The sequence below is a fragment of the Rana temporaria genome, chromosome 12, assembly GCF_905171775.1.
Source record: "Rana temporaria chromosome 12, aRanTem1.1, whole genome shotgun sequence".
NCBI lineage: Eukaryota > Metazoa > Chordata > Amphibia > Anura > Ranidae > Rana > Rana temporaria.
The window spans coordinates 42737635-42760751 of NC_053500.1; the positions used below are offsets into that span (position 1 = coordinate 42737635).

General features: G+C 42.6%; 1 protein-coding gene across 1 annotated transcript in view; it reads left to right on the plus strand.

Annotated features, from left to right (window-relative positions):
- The window catches only part of TNS4 (tensin 4), a 33975-nt gene extending 26319 nt beyond the window's left edge, over nt 1–7656 (plus strand). The window contains exons 10-13 of the mRNA XM_040331323.1: nt 644–812; nt 899–967; nt 3246–3272; nt 5077–7656. Coding sequence (XP_040187257.1) covers nt 644–812; nt 899–967; nt 3246–3272; nt 5077–5218 — 407 coding nt within the window. The 3' untranslated portion in view covers nt 5219–7656. The remainder of the gene's footprint in view (nt 1–643; nt 813–898; nt 968–3245; nt 3273–5076) is intronic.
- The last annotated feature ends 15461 nt before the right edge of the window (nt 7657–23117 follow it).

Consider the following 23117-nt stretch of genomic DNA (forward strand, 5'->3'; position numbering starts at 1 on the left):
TAGTGCCTTAGGTATTTTTGCATAAGAACTGAAGTTGGTGTGCTAACGTATTTCCATTTCCTTGCCTACAACTATTTAAATAGCTTCCTTCATGGCCAAATCCCCTACATTTCGGGGTAGTGTCAGATCTTGCCGATACCCTGCTTTCTATTGGGAAAATGCTATAAAGGACTGCCTCACTGGCCAAATATGGCTGCCCACTTCCCACTCTCACACAGAGAGATACAAAGGGAAGCAGACTTGATCCTCTCTTGGGCAGCCCTGTATGACGTCCACAACCCAGGTGTGGAAAATTGGCAGATTGGCAGGACTTTCTCAGCTACCAACATCTAGATCCAGGGAAATCTGCTCTCCAACCGGAGGTATTTCAAGCCCTTTGCCGCAGATGGAGCACTCTGGATGTGGATCCTCGGGCATCCACATTCAACAACAAACTGTATGAGAGTGCGGAGTGGACGGTCAAGCTCCATCAAAGCAAGGAAGTGCGAGAAAGTCAATAGAAATGAACAGTATGGGTCCATGGAATCTAGAGCTATTTGGGCTTTTGTGCTTTATGTGCTTCTTGCCAGCAAATTCAAATCTACAACATGGCTTCAAAATGTCATCCTGTAAACAATGTGTTGTGCTTTTTATTTCCACACAGCATGCAATGTCTTGTATCTGAACTCCATCAATACTGAAACCCTGACTGGATCCAGTGCCATCCAGAAGGCAGCGAGCGTCACTTTAGCGAAGGCCGACCTTCAGGTGCCCACTATCGTAAACTTTAAAGCCACTGAACAGGGAGTGACCCTGACCGACATCCAGCGCAAGTAAGAATTTTTCACTGGTGATGTTGCTGTAATAAAGTCACTTTCTGCTTGCCCAGGGATTGACCTTTGTATTTTATATTCCACAGAGTGTTTTTCAGACGTCATTACCCTGTGTCGACCCTCAGTTTCTGCAGTGTGGACCCTGACCTCAGAAAGTGAGTAGAGTAGTTTTCTTGGTCATAGTATGGAAAATGTAAGATAGAAGGGAGCCCTTTCTCACCGATACTGCTCTTGCAGATATTAACTACAGCGCTACCTGCTGGTGGAAGCTATTATTGCATGTGACTATTCAACATTGAGTAAACAGCTAATATACCATTTAAAAATAAATAAAAGCAAAAGCAAGATTGCCTCCACAACACCAGCCTTGTACAACTCTCCATACATTTCGATGTGACAGAGGGGCTCTGAATGCTCATACATCAGATTCAATGATGACAACAGTTATTAGGAATATTGGTGTATAAGTCAAAAACAAAACAGATTTGACACACCAGTTTAAAGCTTAATCCACGGGGCAGATCCTAAGGTTACCTTTTTTTTTATTTTTTTTATTACATGTATTTCTATAGAGGCATTATCAATACCCCAGTTGGCCTTGATATTAACCCCCTGCAATCCTCTGCACTGCAGCACTCAAACTGGGAGAGTCCACACTGTCAGCCAATCTGAGCTTATTTTGCCAATCATACTTACAGTAGCAGAGAGTTTACAAATGACCTCATCATTGTGTTACTCCTTAATTTTTCAGAGGCTGGTGTAAATCCCAGTCCAGTCTGCATGACCAACCTACAGTGTAGTCTGTGGGGAGGTCCAGGATAAATCTGGGTTATCTGGAAGACGTGCCTAGATTACGAGATTAGCTGAGCTAAATTAAAATTAAAAGTTCACAACATTAAAGTTTAGGATTTTGAAATCTCAGTAAATTAGGTACATTGTCTAAAGAATGTAACCCAATAAAAAGGGGGAACATATACTTATGCAAATAAAAGCATTGATATACTGTATATATAAATACACGTGTGTGTGTGTGTGTATATATATATATATATATATATATATATATATATATATGAAAGCAGCAGTATAATGCTATAAGAATTTGGTGGTTATAATGTGGAGATCTTGTTGGGACTTGGTAAGGGTGGAGTCCGGATCCCCACCCTATTACACAAAGTGAATAGCTCTAGGCAATGTGAACAAAGTGTGAGTAATAACACCTACGGTCTGGATGCAGTCTAGGGATTCTCAACTGCGCACTTGTAGCTCCTACCAATCGTGATTCTCGAGTGAGGTTAGAATCTACGTCAAAGCATAATAATTAAAACAAGCTGGTATAATAAAAAGGACCCTGAATTGTTGTGGTGCTCTAATGCATTCCCCTGTAAAAGAAAAGAATAATAAATATATATATGAGGAAAAAATAATATATATATATATATATATATATATATATATATATATATATATATATATATATATATATACTGTATGTGTGTGTGTATATATATATATAGGTGTGTGTGTGTATATATATATATATATATATATATATATATATATATACACACAGCATCTCACCAAAGTGAGTACACCCCTCACATATTTGTAAATATTTTATCATATTTTTTCATGTTATTTTGAGGGGACAGCAAATTTACACTGTTATATAAGCTGTACACTCACTACTTTACATGTTATCAAAGTGCAATTTCTTCAGTGTTATATGAAAATATATAATAAAATATTTACAAAAATGTGAGGGTTAACTCACTTTTGTGATATACTGTGTGTGTGTGTGTATATATATATATATATATATATATATATATATATATATATATATTCATTTATAGCTCGCTAAAAATGTTGTTAGAGTGTTGGATAGTGTAGAGAAGAGTTAAAAGCCCATGGTCAGGTCCTTTTTCTGAAGAATTTTCTCTACTTTCTGTACTGGCGGCATCACAGGGCGTGAGTAGTAATCTCTCCAAAGGGATGAGAAATCCCCCTTTTGGCCGTTGTCATGCAAACCAGTGTCCTCAATGAAATATTCCCTCTATGTTCCAGTTTCAATGACAACTGTAAAAATTTGTATTCCCATCAGTCCCTCTCCTTGTACCAATGGTTACCAGGGTAAATATGGTGAATTTTTGCAATGTGAACAAAGACCGAAATAAAAACTTGACAGAGTTTCTATCCCCTCCCTATCCAATGGTGAAATAAAAATTTGGGTTATAGATATGCTTCATGTAAATATGTTTCATATAAAGAATGGAACTTGTGTATAAAACATTTCCACCTCTAAGATTTGATCATTTTCCTATATATATATTATGTTCCATAAAATGTGAGTAATCAATTTAGAACAATGCATGGGTACAAAACGCCAAGATGTTCACTGTATGAAACTTAAACATGTTTTGTTTTTTTCAGGTGGCAGAGACAATGTAAATCTTCAAGGTAAGATATTCTATAGAATTACCTTGCTCACTTTAGGCCAGCCTTTTTCAACCTTTTTATCTAAGGCCCCATACACACGAGGGGATCTCCGCTGGAAACGGTCCGGCGGACCGCTTCCAGCGGAGATTCCTCCTCCGGATTTGGATCCGATGGCTTGTACTCACCATCGGATCAAAATCCGAGCGTAATTCATCCGCGGTGACGTGTGACGCCGTTGCCGCGATGATGAGGCGGCAACGTGCGCGACGCTGGAAGGTAAGTACTTCCACGCATGCGTCGAATCATTACGACGCATGCGAGGGAGGGGAGCGGACGGATTGATCCGGTGAGTCTGTACAGACCACCGGATCAATCCGCTGGACCCGATTCAAGCGGATAGATTTCTTAGCATGCTAAGAAATTTATATCCGCTTGAAATCGATCGGCCCGAGAAATCTCCGCGGATAAATATCCGCTAGGCCGTACAGACGACCGGATTTATCCGCTGGAACTGATCCGCGGATCAATCCCAGCGGATAGTTCCGGTCGTGTGTACGGGGCCTTAGAGGAACCCCTTAAATATTTTCTGGCCTCAGGGAGCCCTTACTGAAGCCAATTCATCAGAGGTCATTAGCAAAAACTCCCCTTACATCGGTGGTTAATGGGTGGTGAATGCAAACCGTACAGTGGTCATCAGAATGTTCCCCTAAAGCTGAAAAGATCATTGGTGTCATGCTGCTGGCTTTGATAAGTAGTTTTGGGCCTGGAAATATATAAGAACCATCCAATGCTAGGTTATCAACGACAGTTCAAAAAAATTACTAGCAACTCTTGGAAGAACCCTAGTAATGGCTGCTCCAGGCAGATAGTAAATGATTCTTTGTTGGAGGGATGATCGTGTTAAAAAAAATTATATTTCATAAATCTGAAACAAGTGATCTTCAAATGTTTGAGTAAGGCTGTGTAATCGAATATTTTCTTTAAAAGGGATTAAATATAGTCCCATGTGTACTGAAGAAAAGTCTTCACCTAATGATTCACATAGGGGATGGCTTATTTTCCCCAAAAATATCAATTAAAGTGAATCTGAACTCAAAGGGCCAGATTCCCAAAGAAGCGCCTATCTTTAGGTGGGCGTAGCGTATCTCAGATACACTACGCCGCCGTAACTTAGAGCGGCAGGTCCCGTATTTAGAAAGAACTTGCGCTCTAAATTACGGCGGCGTAGTGTAAATGGGCCAGCGTAAGCCCGCCTAATTCAAACTTGGCTGGTAGGGGGCGTGTTGTATGTAAATGATTTGTGACCCCACGTAAATGACGCGCTTAACGAACGGCGCATGCTCAGTATCACGTCGAATTTTCAAAGTAAATTACGCCCGCTCAATGCTTAGTCGACGTGAACGTAACCTACGCCCAGCCCCATTCACGGGCCAGCGTAAATATGCACCCCAAGATACGATGGCGTAGGAGACTTACGCCACTCGTATCTAGGCAAAATTCATGCGTAACTTATTCTAAGAATCAGGCGCATAGATACGACGGCGCACATTCGGACTTACGACGGCGTACGTGGAGTTACGCCGTCGTAAGTCCTTTGTGAATCTGGGCCAAAAAGTGAAGATTTATTTGCTATTTTCAAAACCCAGTAGCGTTTTAAAAAAATAAATAAAAAACACTTGGCGGTTTACCAGTCTTTTGCATCTCAGGAAGTTTGGAGTTACACATTTGCAGTGAAGATTTTAGCATAAAAATAACTAATGCCTGATAATTGTCAATAAAATTCATAGTCCTGTGAGATAACTTATTTCTTTGTGTTTCATTTTAGGATATTTGGCTTTGTGGCAAAGAATCCAACAGATCCATCAAACAACGTGTGCCATGTCTTTGCAGAATATGATGCTATTCAGCCTGCCTCTCCTCTCATTAGCTTCTTAACAAACTTGATTCAACAGCAAGAAAGAGTCTAGCTGCTGTTTTCACAGCTACAAGTGTGGTTTTTATATATGGATTCTTATTTATTGTATGGGACAGCAGTGCCGCACGCTCCATTCTCTTTCGTACTCTAGACTCAAGCATCATTGTATCACTTTTCTTGGATTCCAAGGGCAGCAAACTACCTATGGATGCCTTCATATACTTTCAACTAAAGAGCAATGGGATATTTATTCTTCATTAAACGTCTTGTGAACATTTGGTCGTTTTGGCCTCAAGAGACAAACTGGTTCAGGAGCATTGAAACTATTCATCTTCTATGTCCTCTGCCACACACAGCAGGGGTAGTTGTGGCACATGAACCAATATTTAACTCCAAATGGCTGAGTTAATTGTATGTAGAGTGTTATTGAATTTAAATATGTTCCAGGAAATAAGACTTTCCTATAAAACTCAATTACAACTGAATACTTTGAATACAATCTGAGACTTTACCTGCAGGTGGCACTGCAGGATCTGAAGTCGATGTTTCCAGCTGCTCAAATGGAGAAGGCGGGGAAAGGATTTCAATTTTCATATATCGTATTACACAACTTTAGCAACATGTTAAGAAGTCAGCATCCAACACAGACTTGAATGGCTTCTCTAGCTAGTACAATTAGCAATAACGCAATGGTTATGCAAAAAAATGTAGAACAAGTTAAAAAAATGAGTTATTCATATTTAAGTGTCCATGCTTAGCAGAAATTATCATAATGAAACAATAGATCATATTGCAGCTTAACATATTGGGGTGCAGATTAGAAATACATTTGTTATTCACTTAAAAGCAATCCATTTGAAGCTAGGACAGGTCTGAATCTACCATTACTAGGTAGGGTCAAGTTTAAACTTCCTGTCCACCTAGGCAAAATGTCTTGTGCCCAGTCCAGTTGACTGGAAAACCTTATTACATTATCAAGATAAGAAATCATATTCAGACAAAGCATGCAATGGTTGAGAACAGAATTAAAGAGACTGTTAATTTTGTATCATGGCTGGAACCAACCAGAGAGAAGGACAAACTAACATAAGATGATCGTTAGCCAATTTTCAGCTGGATCAGTCGATCTAGATCAGCCTTTCTCAATCTGGGTTACATGGATCACTAGATTTCCTCCAGAAGTTGCTAGGGCTTCCATAAGGAACTTACAATTCATGTGAGATAAGTAGCCACTGACACCAATTACCTTTATTGGCTATCTGTAAGGGGGCATTCTTGCCACTGTCCACCAATGTAAGGAACATTCTTCTGCCTGGCTGCCAATGTAAGGATGCATTGTTCCCACTGATCACCTATGTAGGGAGCATTGTGCTCACTGACCCCCATGTTAAGGTACCATGAGCTAACAATAAAGTAATTAGTTGAAGGAGTTCCCCAAGAGCTGAAAGTTATTTCAAGGGTTCCTCTATGATAGAAAGATTGAGAACCGCTGATCTAGATTATAGGGATCTCTCTTATTGTTTCCTGCTATTGCTATTTTTTTATTACCTATTACTGGTTGTGCTTGTTAGTTAAATATTTTAGGTATTATTTTGCCTGTACAACCTTCCCTTGTCATCTATCACCATGGAAGATTTTGAAATTGTATAAATCAATGCAAATACTTATAACAATCTCATATTTTGGGGCACCATCAAACATCCCAAGTCAACCAATCTTGAATATTAGGCAACATTAAAAACTTTGCTCAGTTGTTATAGTTTCTCTGTGCTAATCTTTGGAGCATAAACTCATGCCCATCTATGCAGATTGTGCATGTTTATGCATGAAACTTCAGAACAGGCCTCTCCCTCTCATCATGCCTATATGTCCAATTGCCATCCTATGGCCACCTAAGAGGCAGTTTATTCTCTGCATGGTTGTCTAGATAAATGGTTGCTTTATAAATTACATTTTAACTGATAGGAGCTGTGTTTGGAATACTGTGGCAGGAGCAGAGAAGCTAGATAGTACTACATAGAAAGCATACAAAGAAAAAGTGTGCAATGAATAGGTGGTTCTTATCCAAGGATTTTGTGTTGCTCTAGACCTCTTCATTATAATTTGTTCATATTTGATTGGTTGCTATGGATGACACCCTCCTCTTCAGTTGCCGTAGGTGTTCCATAAATTCCCCTGTATATAGGGAATAACACTCAGTGTTAAACCCGTAAGCACAGAGTTGACTGCAAGCTTTGTGGGATAAGGTTCTGGACTTATATGAATATATTTCCTCCTCTCAACATCATATCTATATTTACCTGTTTATGGATCGAAAGATACGGAGAACAAATCAACCGGCACACTATTTTCCTGAACTCATTCCTTCGATGCACTTTGTCCATGTTGGACTTTGTTTTGTTTAATAGTCTTTTATTCTATTTATTCTTTTTTATACTGTGTAGAATATTGCTTTGTATTTACTAAATAAATATTTGTGTGGACCATGTACATTGTCGTTATCTGTTCAATGTAATGGCAGACTTTCTATTATTTATCTCAGATAATGCAGACCACAGAAAAATCCCTATCTTCTACCAGTATTGTCTTCTTGTTACTTGTTAAATGTGTTTCTTTCAAACCAAAGGACATATGTTAATCAAGTTAAAGTGTATCTCAAGGCAAAACAGAAAGTGACTGTTGTGTAAAAAATATAGAATATACCAAACCAAGCTGAAGATAGAAGCTGTTTGGTTACCATGCACAGCTGCTCCAGATTCTGCCTACTCCCATTTTGATAAATCCCCTCTGTCCTAGTATGCGCCTTCCTTCTACTTTCACATGACAACGCAGCTCTAAATTCCTAAGCATGTGGTGTCAGCCAACCTACTTAAAGGGTTGTAAAGCTTCGTGTTTTTTCACCTTAATGCATCCACTGCATTAAGGTGAAAAAACACCTTGGAGTCACCGGCCCCCCAGCCCCCCGTTTTACTTACCTGAGACCCGAATCATCTTGTGCACGATTCCGTGTTGCTTTCGCCGAGCTCTAGTCGGCTCTTCATTGGATGATTGATAGCAGCGCAGCCATTGGCTCCCGCTGCAGTGCTGTCAATGAAATCAATGACGCGGCGCGCCGGGGGCGGGACCGAGTGATACAATCGGCGGCTATGGCTGCCGACTGTATTACACGGGAGCGCGCTCGCAAGCTAACCCCCTTGGGAGAGCACTTCCCAAAATGGGGGGTTAGATCTTGCAGGTAGGAGCCGAGGGACCCCAGAAGACGTGGATCGGGGCCACTCTGTGCAAAACGAACTGCACAGTGGAGGTAAGTATAACATGTTTGTTAGTTAAAAAAAAAAAACAAAGCCATACAACCACTTTAATTACTAATGGATTACAAAACACACAGATCTCTCAGCTTCACCCCTTCCAATTCATTTTCATAACCCCTCCTTGTGCACAGGCAGAGAGCACAGAAAGCTATCGGTTCACAAGATTTTTGGCAAAACCAACTGGTATTTTCTGCACACCTAATACAGAATATTGTCAAAAGTATGGGGATGCCTGCCTTTACACGCACATAAACTTTAATGGCATCCCAGTCTTAGTTCATAGGGTTCAATATTGAGTTGGCCCACCATTTGCAACTATAAGAACTTCAACTCTTCTGGGAAGGCTGTCCACAAGGTTTAAGAGTGTAGCCTCGTACACACGCTCTGTTTACTCGGCAAGAAAGCTCTGCCAGCAGTTTTCTTGCTGGTTCTTGCCGAGTATACCATGCGTGTGTGCGAGGCTTTCAGGTTTCTCATCAAGAAAACCGCCTAAAATCTCGACGAGAAAAATAGAGAACCTGCTCTCTCTTTTCTCGTTGTGATTCTCGCCAGTGTTTTCCTGTCGAGAAACCCGAGAGTGTGTATACTTACCTGTCGCCGTGGAAACCTGCGCAGGCTCGAAATGACTTTGACGCATGCACGGTAGCTTTCTAGGCATAGGTAGGGTGCAGCAAGATGGCGGCGATGGCATCGAATGTGACGAGCGCATGCACGTAGTACATGATAACGTCACCGCGTTCTTGCCATTCAAAAGAACCGCAGTTCTTTTGAGTGGAGTGCCTGTACACTCGGGCGGCAAGAGATTCTTGCTAAGAATCTCGTCAGGAAAAACAAAGTTTTTTTCCTGACGAGATTCTGGCCCGTGTGTACAGGGCTTCAGTCTATGAAAATGTTTAACCATTCTTCCAGAAGCACATTTGTAAGGTCAGGCACTGATGAAGACCTGACTTGCAGTTTCCATTCTAATTCATCCCAAAGGTGTTCTATCGGGGGGAGGTTAGGACTTTGTGCAGGCCAGTCAAATTTCTCCACCGCAAACTCACTCATCCATTTCTTTATGGACTTTGCTTTGTGCAGTGGTGCGCAGTCATGTTAGACTTAAAAAAGTTATCCATACCTAAACATCAGCTTTAAGGTTTACACACACTTTAACAAGAAAAGTATATTAATCCCTACATCATCCTTGACAATGTCAGACCTGGAACAGGGTCAAACATAGACTGAAGCAATGCAGCATATTTTTTGGGTTATGCGGTTTATAGATTTCTTTGTTTGGCGTCTTTCAATATTTGTGAGCAAGATGTTATAGTTTTGTAGGAATTTGGCAAGCTATGGTACAATCTGGACCATGTACAATATGAACTGTTTTATTCTCTTATGTGGGCAGGAATGACAGTATATACATTTATTTGTAAAAGAACAGCTTTCACCATTGACCACAACACAGTGAAGTTATTACAGTAGTTGGGGATTAGAGGGAAGGGTTATGTGTCAATAAAATGTTACTCAAATTTCTCTGGAGTAGGGGAAATTAATTGGCCACTACCTGTAGGCAATTTATGCAGTAGTGCAGATTCACTATAACACTTCAAAAATTCTCTCTGGGTTAACGTCTTTGAAAGAAAAAAATCCTCTCTGAGCCACTCAGTAGGTTAAGATGCCAACATGGCTGCTGGAATGGATATTGGTACTGGAGAAAAAGTAAAAATCATTGCACCCTTTGAGCTGTTCCCTTTATTGCCTTTTCCCACCTGCACTCTACTTAATGGACATGAATAGTCTGCTGCGTGTAATAGTCTCCTTATAGACACTTCATGTAAACATCTGAAGACCACTTCGGGAATATACTGTGCTAGCAGAATCATTCGATTTTGCTCCACCCTTACTGCCGAGAGGGTTAAATACAACCATGACCAAAGTTTCCTCTGTAAGCAACCACTATATACACTTTGATATCCAAGACTAGAAACACATTACAACTGTCTACTTTAGATTCACAAACAACTAATGTATGTAGAGCAGCCAGGGTTCCATGGAACACTAGGGTTCCTTCAGAGATTTCTAGGGGTTCCTTGAGCTGTGGCTTATTGATCTCCCATTTATTGGTTACTGCATTGTTCCAGGGCCAACACTACTTGGCAGAGCCAGCTGCATGCATGACACCAACTATATTTTAGACTGTTTGTAAGGGGGGCATTCCTCCCACTGACCACCATTGTAAGGCTGCCATTTTTCTAACTAACCTCTGATAAATAAATTTTAGCAGGGGTTCTCCAATGCCTGAAAATTATTTTAAGGGTTCTTCTGAGGTAAAAAGGTTGAGAAAGTGCACCTCAGTGCACATACACAACTTCATGCAAGAATCAGTGCATAGCTGCATACAGCAGCCCTTTCCCCAATCATATCTATGAGTAGCTCTATGCTGGGAATTCTCAAGCACTAAAATACGCTGTGCAGGCGAGTGCACTCATGTGCACAGATGTGCCTCTCTGGCTTGAATCCCTCCAACTGCCTCTTGTGGTGGGATCCTTCCAGGCCAGCCTCTCAAGCTCGAGGTAAACCCTCACCCCCCAGATGGGGGTCCCTCAAGGGCCACCGACAGCCTCCCCCAGAACTGCTTCTCCATCTTCCATCTGACTCCCCTGCTGGCATTGCCCACATCTATTTAAGGGCTTCTTTAGCTCCCTACCAGGCCCCCAACCTGGAGATTGGCTAAGGGCCCTAAATATTCAAAGTAACTCCCCCTAGCTTCCACGCACTATTTTCTAGAACGTTCTCCCATTTTCTAGAAACGGGGGGAAGCACCAGAGAGCTACCAGAATGATTCATCCACCCCTGGCCTCTAATAATCCTGACCCAGATTCAGTGACTCAGGTTTATCCCTGGGCCAGACACTAGAGGGTGTCATACACCCAAAGCACTTCTTTTGTACGTCTACAATTCTTATGGTCCAGATTAGAGCTCCAGGAGTCTGACCAAATACCTGGGAGCCATAGTACTCACACTTATAGTATGCTTGTCCACATCCTCATTTGAGTATGTTAGATCATGTCCTCAAATCCACTTGCAAATGATTAGGCCATCCAAGTCTGGCTAATATGCCTCTCTCCTTAAGGGAAAAGACCAAACTCAACTCAACTGTTTCTTTTTCTCTTCTTGCCAACCACACCAACCTCTCTAAAGACTAGCTCCTCTCCCAACTTAAAATTAAGGACTACTTCATAGTCCCTCCCACTGGGAGCAGTAACAGTTCAAGGGGCAGTAACCCTTGTCTACAAATGCAATTTGGTGCACAAAAAGTTTGCCTATATCAGGTGAGTGATTAAAATGATATCAAAATAATATCAGGACCACTTCAAAAATATACAGTAAATCTGGATTGTCTACATTTGGCTGTCCATTATACTGTATATACAGTGAGGGTAGGAAATCACGAGAAAATGCACCTTGTTCTATAGTATTTTGCTAGCATTGTTAGAGAATTATGCCTCATTAGCGTTGTTTTATATGTGTAGTGTTGTTGTTGTTGTGGGTGTTTCTGGGCAACAAGAAAAAGGAAATGTCACCTGTGATTCATACTCTTGCTCTCCTTCCTGTTGCTCGAGTGTATTGTTCCACTGATTGTGTTATGAACATGGTCTGTTGTTTTATCTCTGATTAGGAAGATGAAGAGATTCTTGCTAAAGCCTCAAACACTACCAGTTTTTTTTTCGCTCAACCCGCTGACAGCTTGGGTCGGAGCGGCTGTACTAACAACCCAATGTTAGTACATCGATCTCCCCTGCTGTGCTATTGTGTTCCGACAGGGAGATGGCCTCTTTGCCAGAACAGCCCGGTCTGTTTGGGAGCTCGCCGGCAGACCTTTTTCGTTCATGACCCTTTCCACAGAACCCGTCTGAAAGCCCGACTTCTGTCAGACCAGCTGTAGTACACACGGGCTGAATTCCATGTCCAGGATCCAATACAAAATTATAACGTAATTTTTTAATGCTAATGACATTACCTTGTGCCCTCCTACATATGATAGGATCCAAATTTTCTGCTGAAATATATTTTACCCCCCCGAAAAAATATCTATATTGCTGAACATGTCCCCAGTAAATGTGCCAGGTATGGGGTCAAATGGTGAATAAATACCACCAAAAGAAAGCTTTATCTGTCTCAAAAAATGTGATAACATTTGTTTGGGCACAGTATTTGACTAAGAAATTGTCAGTCAAAGTATCACAGTGCCGAAAACTGGTAACTGCCCCAAAAGGAAGGAGGTTTAACATGTTGGTAAAATGGAAAGAAACTGCGCTAAAAATTACCAAAAAAGATGAGAAACGAGGGAAAAGAGACCTGCAACGTAGTCACAGTCTAATCCCTCCAGGTTCTGCGATTACCATGTAAACAAGAAATAAACATAAGAAAAATATAAATCTCGCTACCTCAACCACCCTTCTTGCCAGACACAAACGTATGCAAGTGGGTGATCTATAGTGATATAAGTGAAAGGCTGGCTGCTATGTCGGAAGCGACCTATAATGGCCACTAAGGTGCAGCATACAGCCACCTCAAAATCCCTCAACAATCATAGTGATGGTGATTTGAAAGTAAAATAAACAAAAACCAAAAACACACATTACATCTGCTACAGATTAGTTATAAACGTGTCCAAAAGAAAAACGTGATATATCCTCCACCAGACTTATAGATTGGCCTCTTACCGAATTCTTACGAACCCTTAAGACAGGGGATCAGAAACAGCATATAATAGGTCCCAATCTCGCAGTTTCAGATGTGCAGTCCTGATGGATCTCGTTCTCCAAGAAGTTCCAGCAATATCAATGCCCACCATGTAAAAAACAGTGACAGCGCTGTCGTCACCCAAGAAGCTCCTGACGTTCCCCCAGTGGACGGGTGCCTGAGAGTTTTGTGTACCGGCCGGCACATTAGATTCAAGGCAAATATTAAACTGCATAACTGTAAGTGCAATTTTAATCTTTTAAATGAATTTATACACATTTAATGCACTATGTGGAGCTGTCACTGTTTTTAACATGGTGGGCATTCATATTGCTGGAACTTCTTGGAGAACGAGATCCATCCGGACTGCACATCTGAAACTGCGAGATTGGGACCTATTACATTCTGTTTCTGATCCCCTGTCATAAGGGATCGTGGGAATCCGGTAAGAGGCCAATCTATAAGTCTGGTGGAGGAGATATCACGTTTTTCTTTTGGACACGTTTATAACTAATCTGTAATGTGGCACAGATGCACGGGTGTTTGACATACTACCTGCTATCTAATGGACTTTCTGCTGTCAACATTTTGGACTGTGTAGTAACTCATTCAGAGTCAAAATTTATATTTAGTTGATGTCTTTTGATCCAAGTGTTTTTTTGGTTTTTGGTTTTTGTTTATTTTACTTGCAAATCACCATCTTGAGGTGGCTGTATGCTGCACCTTAGTGGCCATTATAGGTCGCTTCTGACATAGCAGCCAGCCTTTCACTTATATCACTATAGATCACCCACTTGCATACGTTTGTGTCTGGCAAGAAGGGTGGTTGAGGTAGCGCGATTTGTATTTTTCTTAACATGTTGGTAGTCAAGGGATTACAATATTACATTTTTTACTTGTAAGGTTTCTTTACGGTGATATGCAGTTCAAAGGTCACCTTTAATCTACACATGAATGAAATAAATTCAATATAACAATATATATGTTACACTGTATTTTCTCACTGACACCTTCAGATTATCTGCAAGTGACATTTTATACAGGAGTTGTACTTATTGAAAGCCGCTCCTGCTGTGTAATACAAAGCAATTCCCAGCTGTCATTCTGACAGCCGGTAATTGCTGGTAATAGAAGCGGGGAGGATGGGAGGAGAAACAGGACATAAGACATAGTACATATTTGTTGTCATTTTTTGGGATATATCTCACATTTACAACCATTAAGGGGTTTAGATACAGTTGAAGCCTAGCAGGCTCAGCCAACACCTGGTTTCTTACATAACTTAAAGTGGTTGTAAACCCTTGTATAAAAAAAAAAACCTGCAAGACAAAGGCATAGTAAGCTAGTATGCACAGCATACTAGCTCATTATGAATTACTTACCTTAGATCGAAGCCCCCACATCGGTCCTCGTACCCCCCTCCAGCTGTCAACATCTCTCCCGGGGGTTACTTCCGGGTATCGCGGCTCCGGCACTGTGATTGGCCGGAGCCGCAATGACGTCACTCCCACGCGTGCGCGCAGGAGCCGCCGGTAACGGCACACAGACTGAAGCAATGGCACATATGTGCCATTGCTTCAGTTTGCTTTAGTGCGCATGTGCCGATGACATCAGCACATGCAGGGGACAGGGGATATCTCTGTGCAGGTTTAGGAGATATCCTGGGTAGCTACAGGCAAGCCTTATTATAAGCTTACCTGTAGCATAAAGTGGTTGTAAAGATTTAAACCACTTTAAACACTCCAACAGCAAGATCTCCAGGTCATAATTCCTGATTCTGTTCTAACATACCTGTGAGTTTTGGGTGCCCCCATCCACCTTGGTGTTTTCCAGCATCTCCTGTTGTATTCTCCATAATATAATATAAAGAAACAAAACCAGCAAACATGGTGGGATCCATTCATAATGGCCATAGCGGGCATGCAGACCCAAAAACTCAGTGCAGAGACCCTGGGAGATGTAAGAAACTGTCAGGTGGTTTAACCCTCCAGCACCTACCAAAAGCTAAAATATAGGTTCATAGTGGTCTTGCTTGATTTTCTTGATGCAATTCGTAATGCATCAACAAATAAGCATTGTTTATTCACTGTAGTACAATGTCAACAAATTAAATGCTCCTAAATAGGGCAGAACCATTCATGGGTGCTTGGCATTACTTTCTGCGGGTCACTTGGTCCATTTCAAGCTGCTACCACCAGTCAGTTGAATCCAGCAGACAGAGTGGAATGTGGCATCAGTTGAACCCAAGCCATGCCTGGCACAGATCGTTCATCAGCTCTGCTAAAATAGAAAAGGTCTAGATACACATGGGTGCCAGTGCGTGCCTCTTGGTTTTATATTAATTAATGAGTAACGCAGAGGTCAGCTGCTCTGTGATTCAACGTGTCTGAATCAGCATTCTGGGCAGTGCTGCTCAAGATCATGACTTTTCAGATTTAGAGGTTTCATGGGCAGGTTTCAAGTCATCAACTTTATTTTTTAACTGAAAATTCACAATGTCAGCATGCCAGTGTTTATCAACTTTAGGGGTGTATGTTAACCTTAACAATAAGCTTTGCTTATTTTTACCATTTCAGTCTGATATACTGTATATAGGACTTATACAAGTGTTTTGTTATATCTAATAAGTGAAAAAAAAAAACTGCTGGTGTTTTTAGAAGTCTAGTGAGCGTCATGCTGTGAACCCACAATGCTACATGGAAATCTGAAACAATAAATCATCCCTGTCTGAGTTCTCTCTGTGTTATGCAGAAGAGTAGAGGGGTAGATGTTCTGTAGCCCTGTCCTAGGGTGACCCTTCTGCTCCTCCATGGAGTCAGTTCGTTGAGTGAGCGTTGTCAGCAGGGCTCAAGTCCTGCGGGAACGCGTGGAAATGGAGTTCCTGCACTTTTTTCACAGCAGGAACTCAGTTCCCTTTGCAGGACTAGAGCAGCCGAGAGCAGCCGAGCCGCCCGAGCCAATCCTTCACTAAGCGGCGATGCCCAGTTCGAGTCACTGTCAGGGACAGGCGAACCTTAGTAATCCTTTATGTTACTGGCTGCTTCCTATATATGGATTCATCAGGTAGTTCCGTCACTTCCTCGATGCCGCAATGTCTCCTGGGAGCTTTTGTCATTGTTCCCAGGAGACATTGCGGAGGTCTGTCGCGAGTTATAGCGGGATTTAGAAAGAACTTGCTTCTACCGAACTTACGCTATCCGATGAATCCATATACAGGAAGTGGCCAGTAACATAAAGGATTACTAAGGTACAGTGGATCGGAAAAAAAAAAAAAAACATTCGGTTTAGTAAGTGGGGGAGTGGATCTTGGGTGGGAGTTCCCACACTTTTTTCCCCAGGACTTGACCCCTGGTTGTCAGCCTAGGATAGAAAGTGTGTTATCTGCAGGATCACCAAGTGAAAATAAAGATTACAAAAATGTAAAAAGGTAAACTAATGCAGCAACCATATCAGGACTGGTAAACTGCAAAAAAAATACATCTTTGTACTTTTGATACATTTTAAATGTCAATGTCATTGTTTTGTAATGGCCCGTACACACAATCCGAATATCGTACGAAAAATGTCGTCCGAGGAAGAATCGTACGAAAATCGGATCATTAGTACAAAGCTTTCGAGAGCCGATCATGACAGCTCATCTGATATTATTTTATCGGACATGCATGAAAATTTTCCTCGTACGATACCAGATCGTACGATTTTCATTTAGTCAGTACAGTTGTCGTCCGAAAATACAATACAAATACATTACAACACATGACATCACTTCTGATTTTTTTTTTCTGTCGTACGAGAATTTTCATGACTTTAAAGTGGAGGTTCACCCTAAATTTTCACTTTTGCTCAATCAAACTGCTAGCCATAGACAGTAAATAATCCATTGTGTTTTTTTTTTTTCATCTCGATCCTTACCTTTTTAATGCTGCCGTTACTGTGCTGTTCCTTTTCCCGGACCAGCGCTGTGTCTCATGACAATCCCAGGAGACGTGCTGTGCTTTAATCCCGCAATATCTCGCCGGTCATGTGACTCGGCAAGCTGGGTAGCAACGAAATCTCCATTTCACTGTACACTGCACATTGCACATGCGCGGGATAGAGCCCCAGCATTCACCGCATCCCGGAAAATAAACAGTGGTGGGCTTCAGGAGTGCCCACAAACAAGATGGAAACGTCGATCGGTTTTATAAAGTATCCTTTTTCGGGAAATCGGAATGATCGCGGCTGCATATATAGGACTGGTGAGTACAACATTAGTTATATTAACAGCGGAAGAATATTATTAAAAAAAAAAAATCGTATTCCCGCAGAACCACCGCTTTAATAACCTATTTCATTTTACTTGCGACTATTAAGCGAAAAAAGTCATACGATCCGTCGTACGATATTCAGATTGTGTGTACGGGGCATTCGAGTATATGCATGCATGCTAATATGTACCCCTTTTCTAATATGTATAGGCTTAAAGTAATTGTAAACCTCAGACATAACATATGAACAAAGCATATCCCTCTATAGTGAGTACAGTTCTTGTCTCTATCATGAGCACTAAAGCCTGGTACAGGAGCCACTGTACTAACGATCTGACGTTAGTACAGCGATCATCCCTGCTGAGCTGTTGTGTTCTGACAGGGGGGGGGGCGCTCCTCCGCCAGAATACTCTGATCAGCACTCTCAGCCATTGGTTGAGAGTGCTTATCAGGAGCCGGTTGGCTGCTGGTTTTCCAGCATGCTCGTCCTACAGAAGCCAGACCAGCTGCCATACACACCGGCCGAATGTTGGGTGTTTTTTATTGAACCGGCTGATGTCGCCCAACATTTAGCGCATGTGTATAAGGCTTAAATGTAATTTCTGTCTGCTGTCTCCTTCCTCTGCTATCTGCATGAGTTGCTTCTGACAGGTTTTCCTGACACCAAGTGGGACCTGAGAGGGAGCACCAGCTGATTGACAGCCTCAGCTCTGTTCCTGTGTGCTGGTTGAAAGGGGGGGGGTCCCCTTCCCTCTAATCAGCACTAAGATCTCTCTTCACTGAGCTCTGCAGAGTGTTAGGTAGATTCAGGTAGAATGCCGCAACTTTGCGGCGGCGTAGCTTAAGGAATTTAAGCTACGCTGCCGTAAGTTAGCGAGGCAAGTACATGATTCACAATGTACTTGCCTGCTAAGTTACGGCGGCGTAGCCTAAAGCGGCGGGCGTAAGGGCGCCTAATTCAAATGTGTTTGAGGGGGGCGTGTTTTATGTTAATAGTGCTTGACCTTCCATTTTTTTACGTTTTTTTCGAACTGCGCATGCGCCGGGCGCTTACATTTCCCAGTGTGCATTGCGGCTAAGTACGCCGCACGGGCCTATTGATTTCGACGTGGACGTAAACGACGTAAATCCCGAGTCACGGACGACTTACGCAAACGACGTAAAAATTTCGAATTTCGACGCGGGAACATCGGCCATACTTAACATTACTATTCCATGTAGGGCTAAGCTCTAACTTTAGGCGGCCTATCTCTAACGTAAATGGCGTAAAAGTACTGCGTCGGCCGGGCGTACGTTCGTGAATCGGCGTATCTACTCATTTACATACTCTACGCCGACCGCAATGGAAGCGCCACCTAGCGGCCATCCGAAATATTGCAATCTAAGATAGGACGGCGCAAGCCGTCGTATCTTAGATATGTTTAAGCGTATCTCTGTTTGAGCATACGCTTAAACATAAGTCGGCGTAGATTCTGAGTTAGGTCGGCTTATCTACTGATAAGCCGGCCTAACTCTTTGTGAAACTACCTATGTAACTTCAGCTCTCCACCCCCTTTAATTTTACATCTCCGACAAGCTTTATAAATTCTGCACTTTGAACAGACTGCAGATAAACAGGTACAACGTATGTAGGAGGATTGGTTTCATTTCTGTATGTGACCTGAGGCCATTCACTTCATTAGGTATATTGAAGGGTTTACAGCCACTTTCATTTACAATGGCATGACATATGCAGCATTGTAATTATCAGGCTTTATCTGCTTTTTTTATGACAGAAATGGGATTTTTTAATTAACTAAATCATTTAATTCACAAAAGACATGTACAGATCAGCAGAATGTACTGCACAAATATTGTTTTATTGATTTTTGTAGATATTTTGACAATAAATAACGTTTCTAATATTTAAATATCCAATTAATGCAAAAAAAAATTAAAAAAACATTCCAATCCTATGGCTTGGAACTGAATATTTTTATTAGAAAATGATCATGAGAAATAACAAACCAAGCTAGTATAATGCATATTGATTAGTGAGCGTTGTACTGTGTGTACTGCAGATTACTTGCTGCCAATCAGTTTATTCCTACTACGTCTTGATATGTTTATTTGCTCTGCAGTGTTTCTTAATTGCGTAAATGATCTTTTCCATATCTTAGTATTTTTATTCTTTGAAAAATCCATTGGAATTACCAACCATTGTTTGCAGCAAGGTTATGTACGCTGCAGAGCAGGGTCTTCTCATTGTATGCAGCAAAAGTTGTCCCTTTTTACTGCAATTGCAATAGGAAACTATAGGCAGGGCCATCTTAATGCAAGGGCACTCCTGGGCAATGCCCAGGGCCCCCATTACATGGGGGGGCCCCACAATAATCTTGCATTACATCATACTGGCCAACTGTCCCGGATTTTCTGGAACAGTCATGCTTTTTACTAAACTGTCCCGGCAGGGTCGTGTCCCGGGAAGCGTCCCAGAATCTATACTGTGCCCTCCTGTTCTCACAGTGTTGAGCCCCTCTGACCACCCCTGTACTGTGCTCTTATGCATTCCCCCCTGTACTGTGCCCTTTGTGTTGACTAATCTTTGATTTATGGAACGTTTTCCTTTTGTAAAATCTATTTGATTGAAAGAACTAGTGAATATATGTTTAATTCTATCAACTATTTATACTTTATTTCTTAAAAGTATGGCCCAGATTCACGTAGGGCGGCGTTACATTGAGTGGGCGTAGCGTATCGTATCTACGCTACGCAGCCGCAACTTAGAGAGGCAAGTGCTGTATTCACAAAGCACTTGCGTCCTAAGTTACGGCTGTGTAGCGTAAATGTGCCGGCGTAAGCGCGCGTAATTCAAATGATGAAGAGGTGGGCGTGTTTTATGTAAATTAAACATGACCCCACGTAAATGACGCTTCGAACGAACGGCGTCCGTGGACGTATCCCAGTGCGCATGCGTCAGTAAAAAATGCCTAAGATACGTCGAACACTGCCTACGACGTGAACGTAACTTACGCACAGCCCTATTCACGTACGACTTACGTAAACAACGTAAAAAGATACGCTTGTTCCGACGTCCATACCTTGCATGGGCTGCGCCACCTAGAGACCAGCTTTAACTTTACGCTGGCGTATGTCTTACGTAAACGGCGTAACTAATTGCGACGGGCGTACGTACGTTCGTGAATCGGCGTATCTTGCTCATTTACATTTACATTTACATATTCAACGCGGAAATCAACGGGAGCGCCACCTAGCGGCCAGCATAAATATGTACCCCAAGATACGACGGCGTAGGAGACTTACGCCGCTCGTATCTTGGCCAAATATATGCGTAACTGATTCTATGAATCAGGCGCATAGATACGACGGCGGCCATTCGGACTTACGACGGCGTATCTGGGGATACGCCGTCATAAGTCTTTAAGAATCTGGGCCTATGTGTGTAAATTGGGGCAAGCTGGTAGGGGCCCTAGTGCATTACTTTGCCCAGGGGCCCATGATGCTATTAAGACGGCCCTGACTACAGGACATTTCTTTTTTGCTATTGTGCGAGGATCCTAAATATTTTTAGAACAATCCATTATAGTCCTAAAAAACGAAACATATTCAGTGTGATCTGTGACATATTAATTATCTGTAAAAAAATGGTAGAATCCATTTACTTTGACAGGCAGAATCAATCTAGTAGTAGTTAGAAACATTCAGCTGGCCTTGTTTTGCAATGTTGAAGATGTTTTGTAACTTGGCCAAGCCATTTCTTCGCTTCTGGTAAGTGTCAGGAAGATTCCCCAGCATTAAAATCTGCCTTAGCCTGAATAAATTTTGTTTTTGGCTCTGTTGTGCACATCTAAGGGGGAGCAATTTATCTTCTAGGTCTGGTTAGGTCCCGCAAAACATGGTGGTCAATTACTTCCTGTCTCTGGAAGAAGCTTTCAGAAATAAAGTAGAAAGGTCGGCCACTGGGTTATGAATATTTATCTGACCTCAGTCAATTCCTGGAAAGTAGACCAAGATAGAAGTTTGTGAGGGCCTGTTCAGATTTCTGTCTCCTCGGGTCTTTGCCCCTTTATGGCAACCTTTGTTACTGAAGAGTTGTTGCTGTTAGGCACCAGCATGTGCTTGTCTGAGGGCCTGAAGCATTGAGCAGAATTTGCTGAAGAACACTTCCTTAGAAAGCTGGGCTGGAGAAGGAGACCTTTGTCTGAAGAGTGTTGTAGGCACTTTTGGGGGGCGCAAACAAACTGGAAAAAAAAAACAACAACATCAATTGCCGCCTCTGTGCCCATTAAACGCAGCCAATGTGCCCATCAAATGCTGCCAGTTTGTCCCCTTAAATGCAGCCAGTTTGTCCCCTCAAATGCAGCCAGTTTGTCCCCCCAATTGTAGCCAGTTTGTGCCCCTAATGCAGACAGTTTGTCCCCTCAAATGCAGCCAGTTTGTCCCCCCGATTGCAGCCAGTTTGTGCCCCCAAATGCAGTCAGTTTGCCCCCTCAAATGCAGCCAGTTTGTCCCCTCAAATGCAGCCAGTTTGTCCCCTCAAATGCAGCCAGTTTGTCCCCCCAGTTGCAGCCAGTTTGTTCCCCCTAATTGCAGCCAGTTTTGTGCCCCCAATTGCCGCCACTTTGTCCCCTCTAATGTAGCCAGTTTGTCCCCCCAATTGCAGCCAGTTTGTCCCCCCAATTGCAGCCATTTTGTGCCTCCAATTGCCGCCAGTTTTTGTCCTCAATTGTAGCCAGTTTGTCCCCCCAATTGCAGCCAGTTTGTGCCCCCAAATGCAGTCATTTTCCCTCCTTAAATGGAGCCAGTTTGTCCCCTCAAATGCAGCCAGTTTGTCCCCGCAATTGCAGCCAGTTTTGTCCCCTCAAATGCAGCCAGTTTGTCCCCCCAATTGTAGCCAGTTTGTGCCCCTAAATGCAGCCAGTTTGTCCCCTTAAATGCAGCCAGTTTGTCCCCTCAAATGCAGCCATTTTGTCCCCCCAATTGCAGCCAGTTTGTGCCCCCAAATGCAGCCAGTTTGTCCCCCCTAATTGCAGCCAGTTTGTGCCCCCAAATGCAGTCAGTTTGCCCCCTCAAATGCAGCCAGTTTGTCCCCTCAAATGCAGCCAGTTTGTCCCCCCAATTGCAGCCAGTTTTTCCCCCCCAATTGCAGCCCAGTTTTGTGCCCCCAATTGCCGCCAGTTTTTCCCCTCAAATGCAGCCAGTTTGTCCCCCCAATTGCAGCCAGTTTGTCCCCCCAATTGCAGCCAGTTTGTCCCCCCAATTGCCGCCAGTTTGTGTCTCCAATTGCAGCCAGTTTGTGCCCCCAATTGTGGCCAGTTTGTCCCCCCAATTGCCGCCAGTTTGTCCCTGAATTGCCGCCAGTTTGTGCCCCCAAATGCAGCCAGTTTGCCCCCAGCCCAGCACTTACCTTCCTCGGGTCAGCGCCATCCTCTCCACGCTCCCTCAATGTCTTCTCCCACTCTCAATGTCGCTTCAGCCAATCAGGTGACCGGTAACCAGACCCGGCACACCTGATTGGCTGAGAGGCGTGTCAGTCTTAGGGAAGCGATTCCCTAACACAGCACTGTTTAACCAGGGAATGTACAGCATGTGCTCCCTCTGGTTAAGCATTTGGGAGCCGATTAGAACCCGCAGGCTCTAATCGGGAAGCCTATTAGAGCATCTC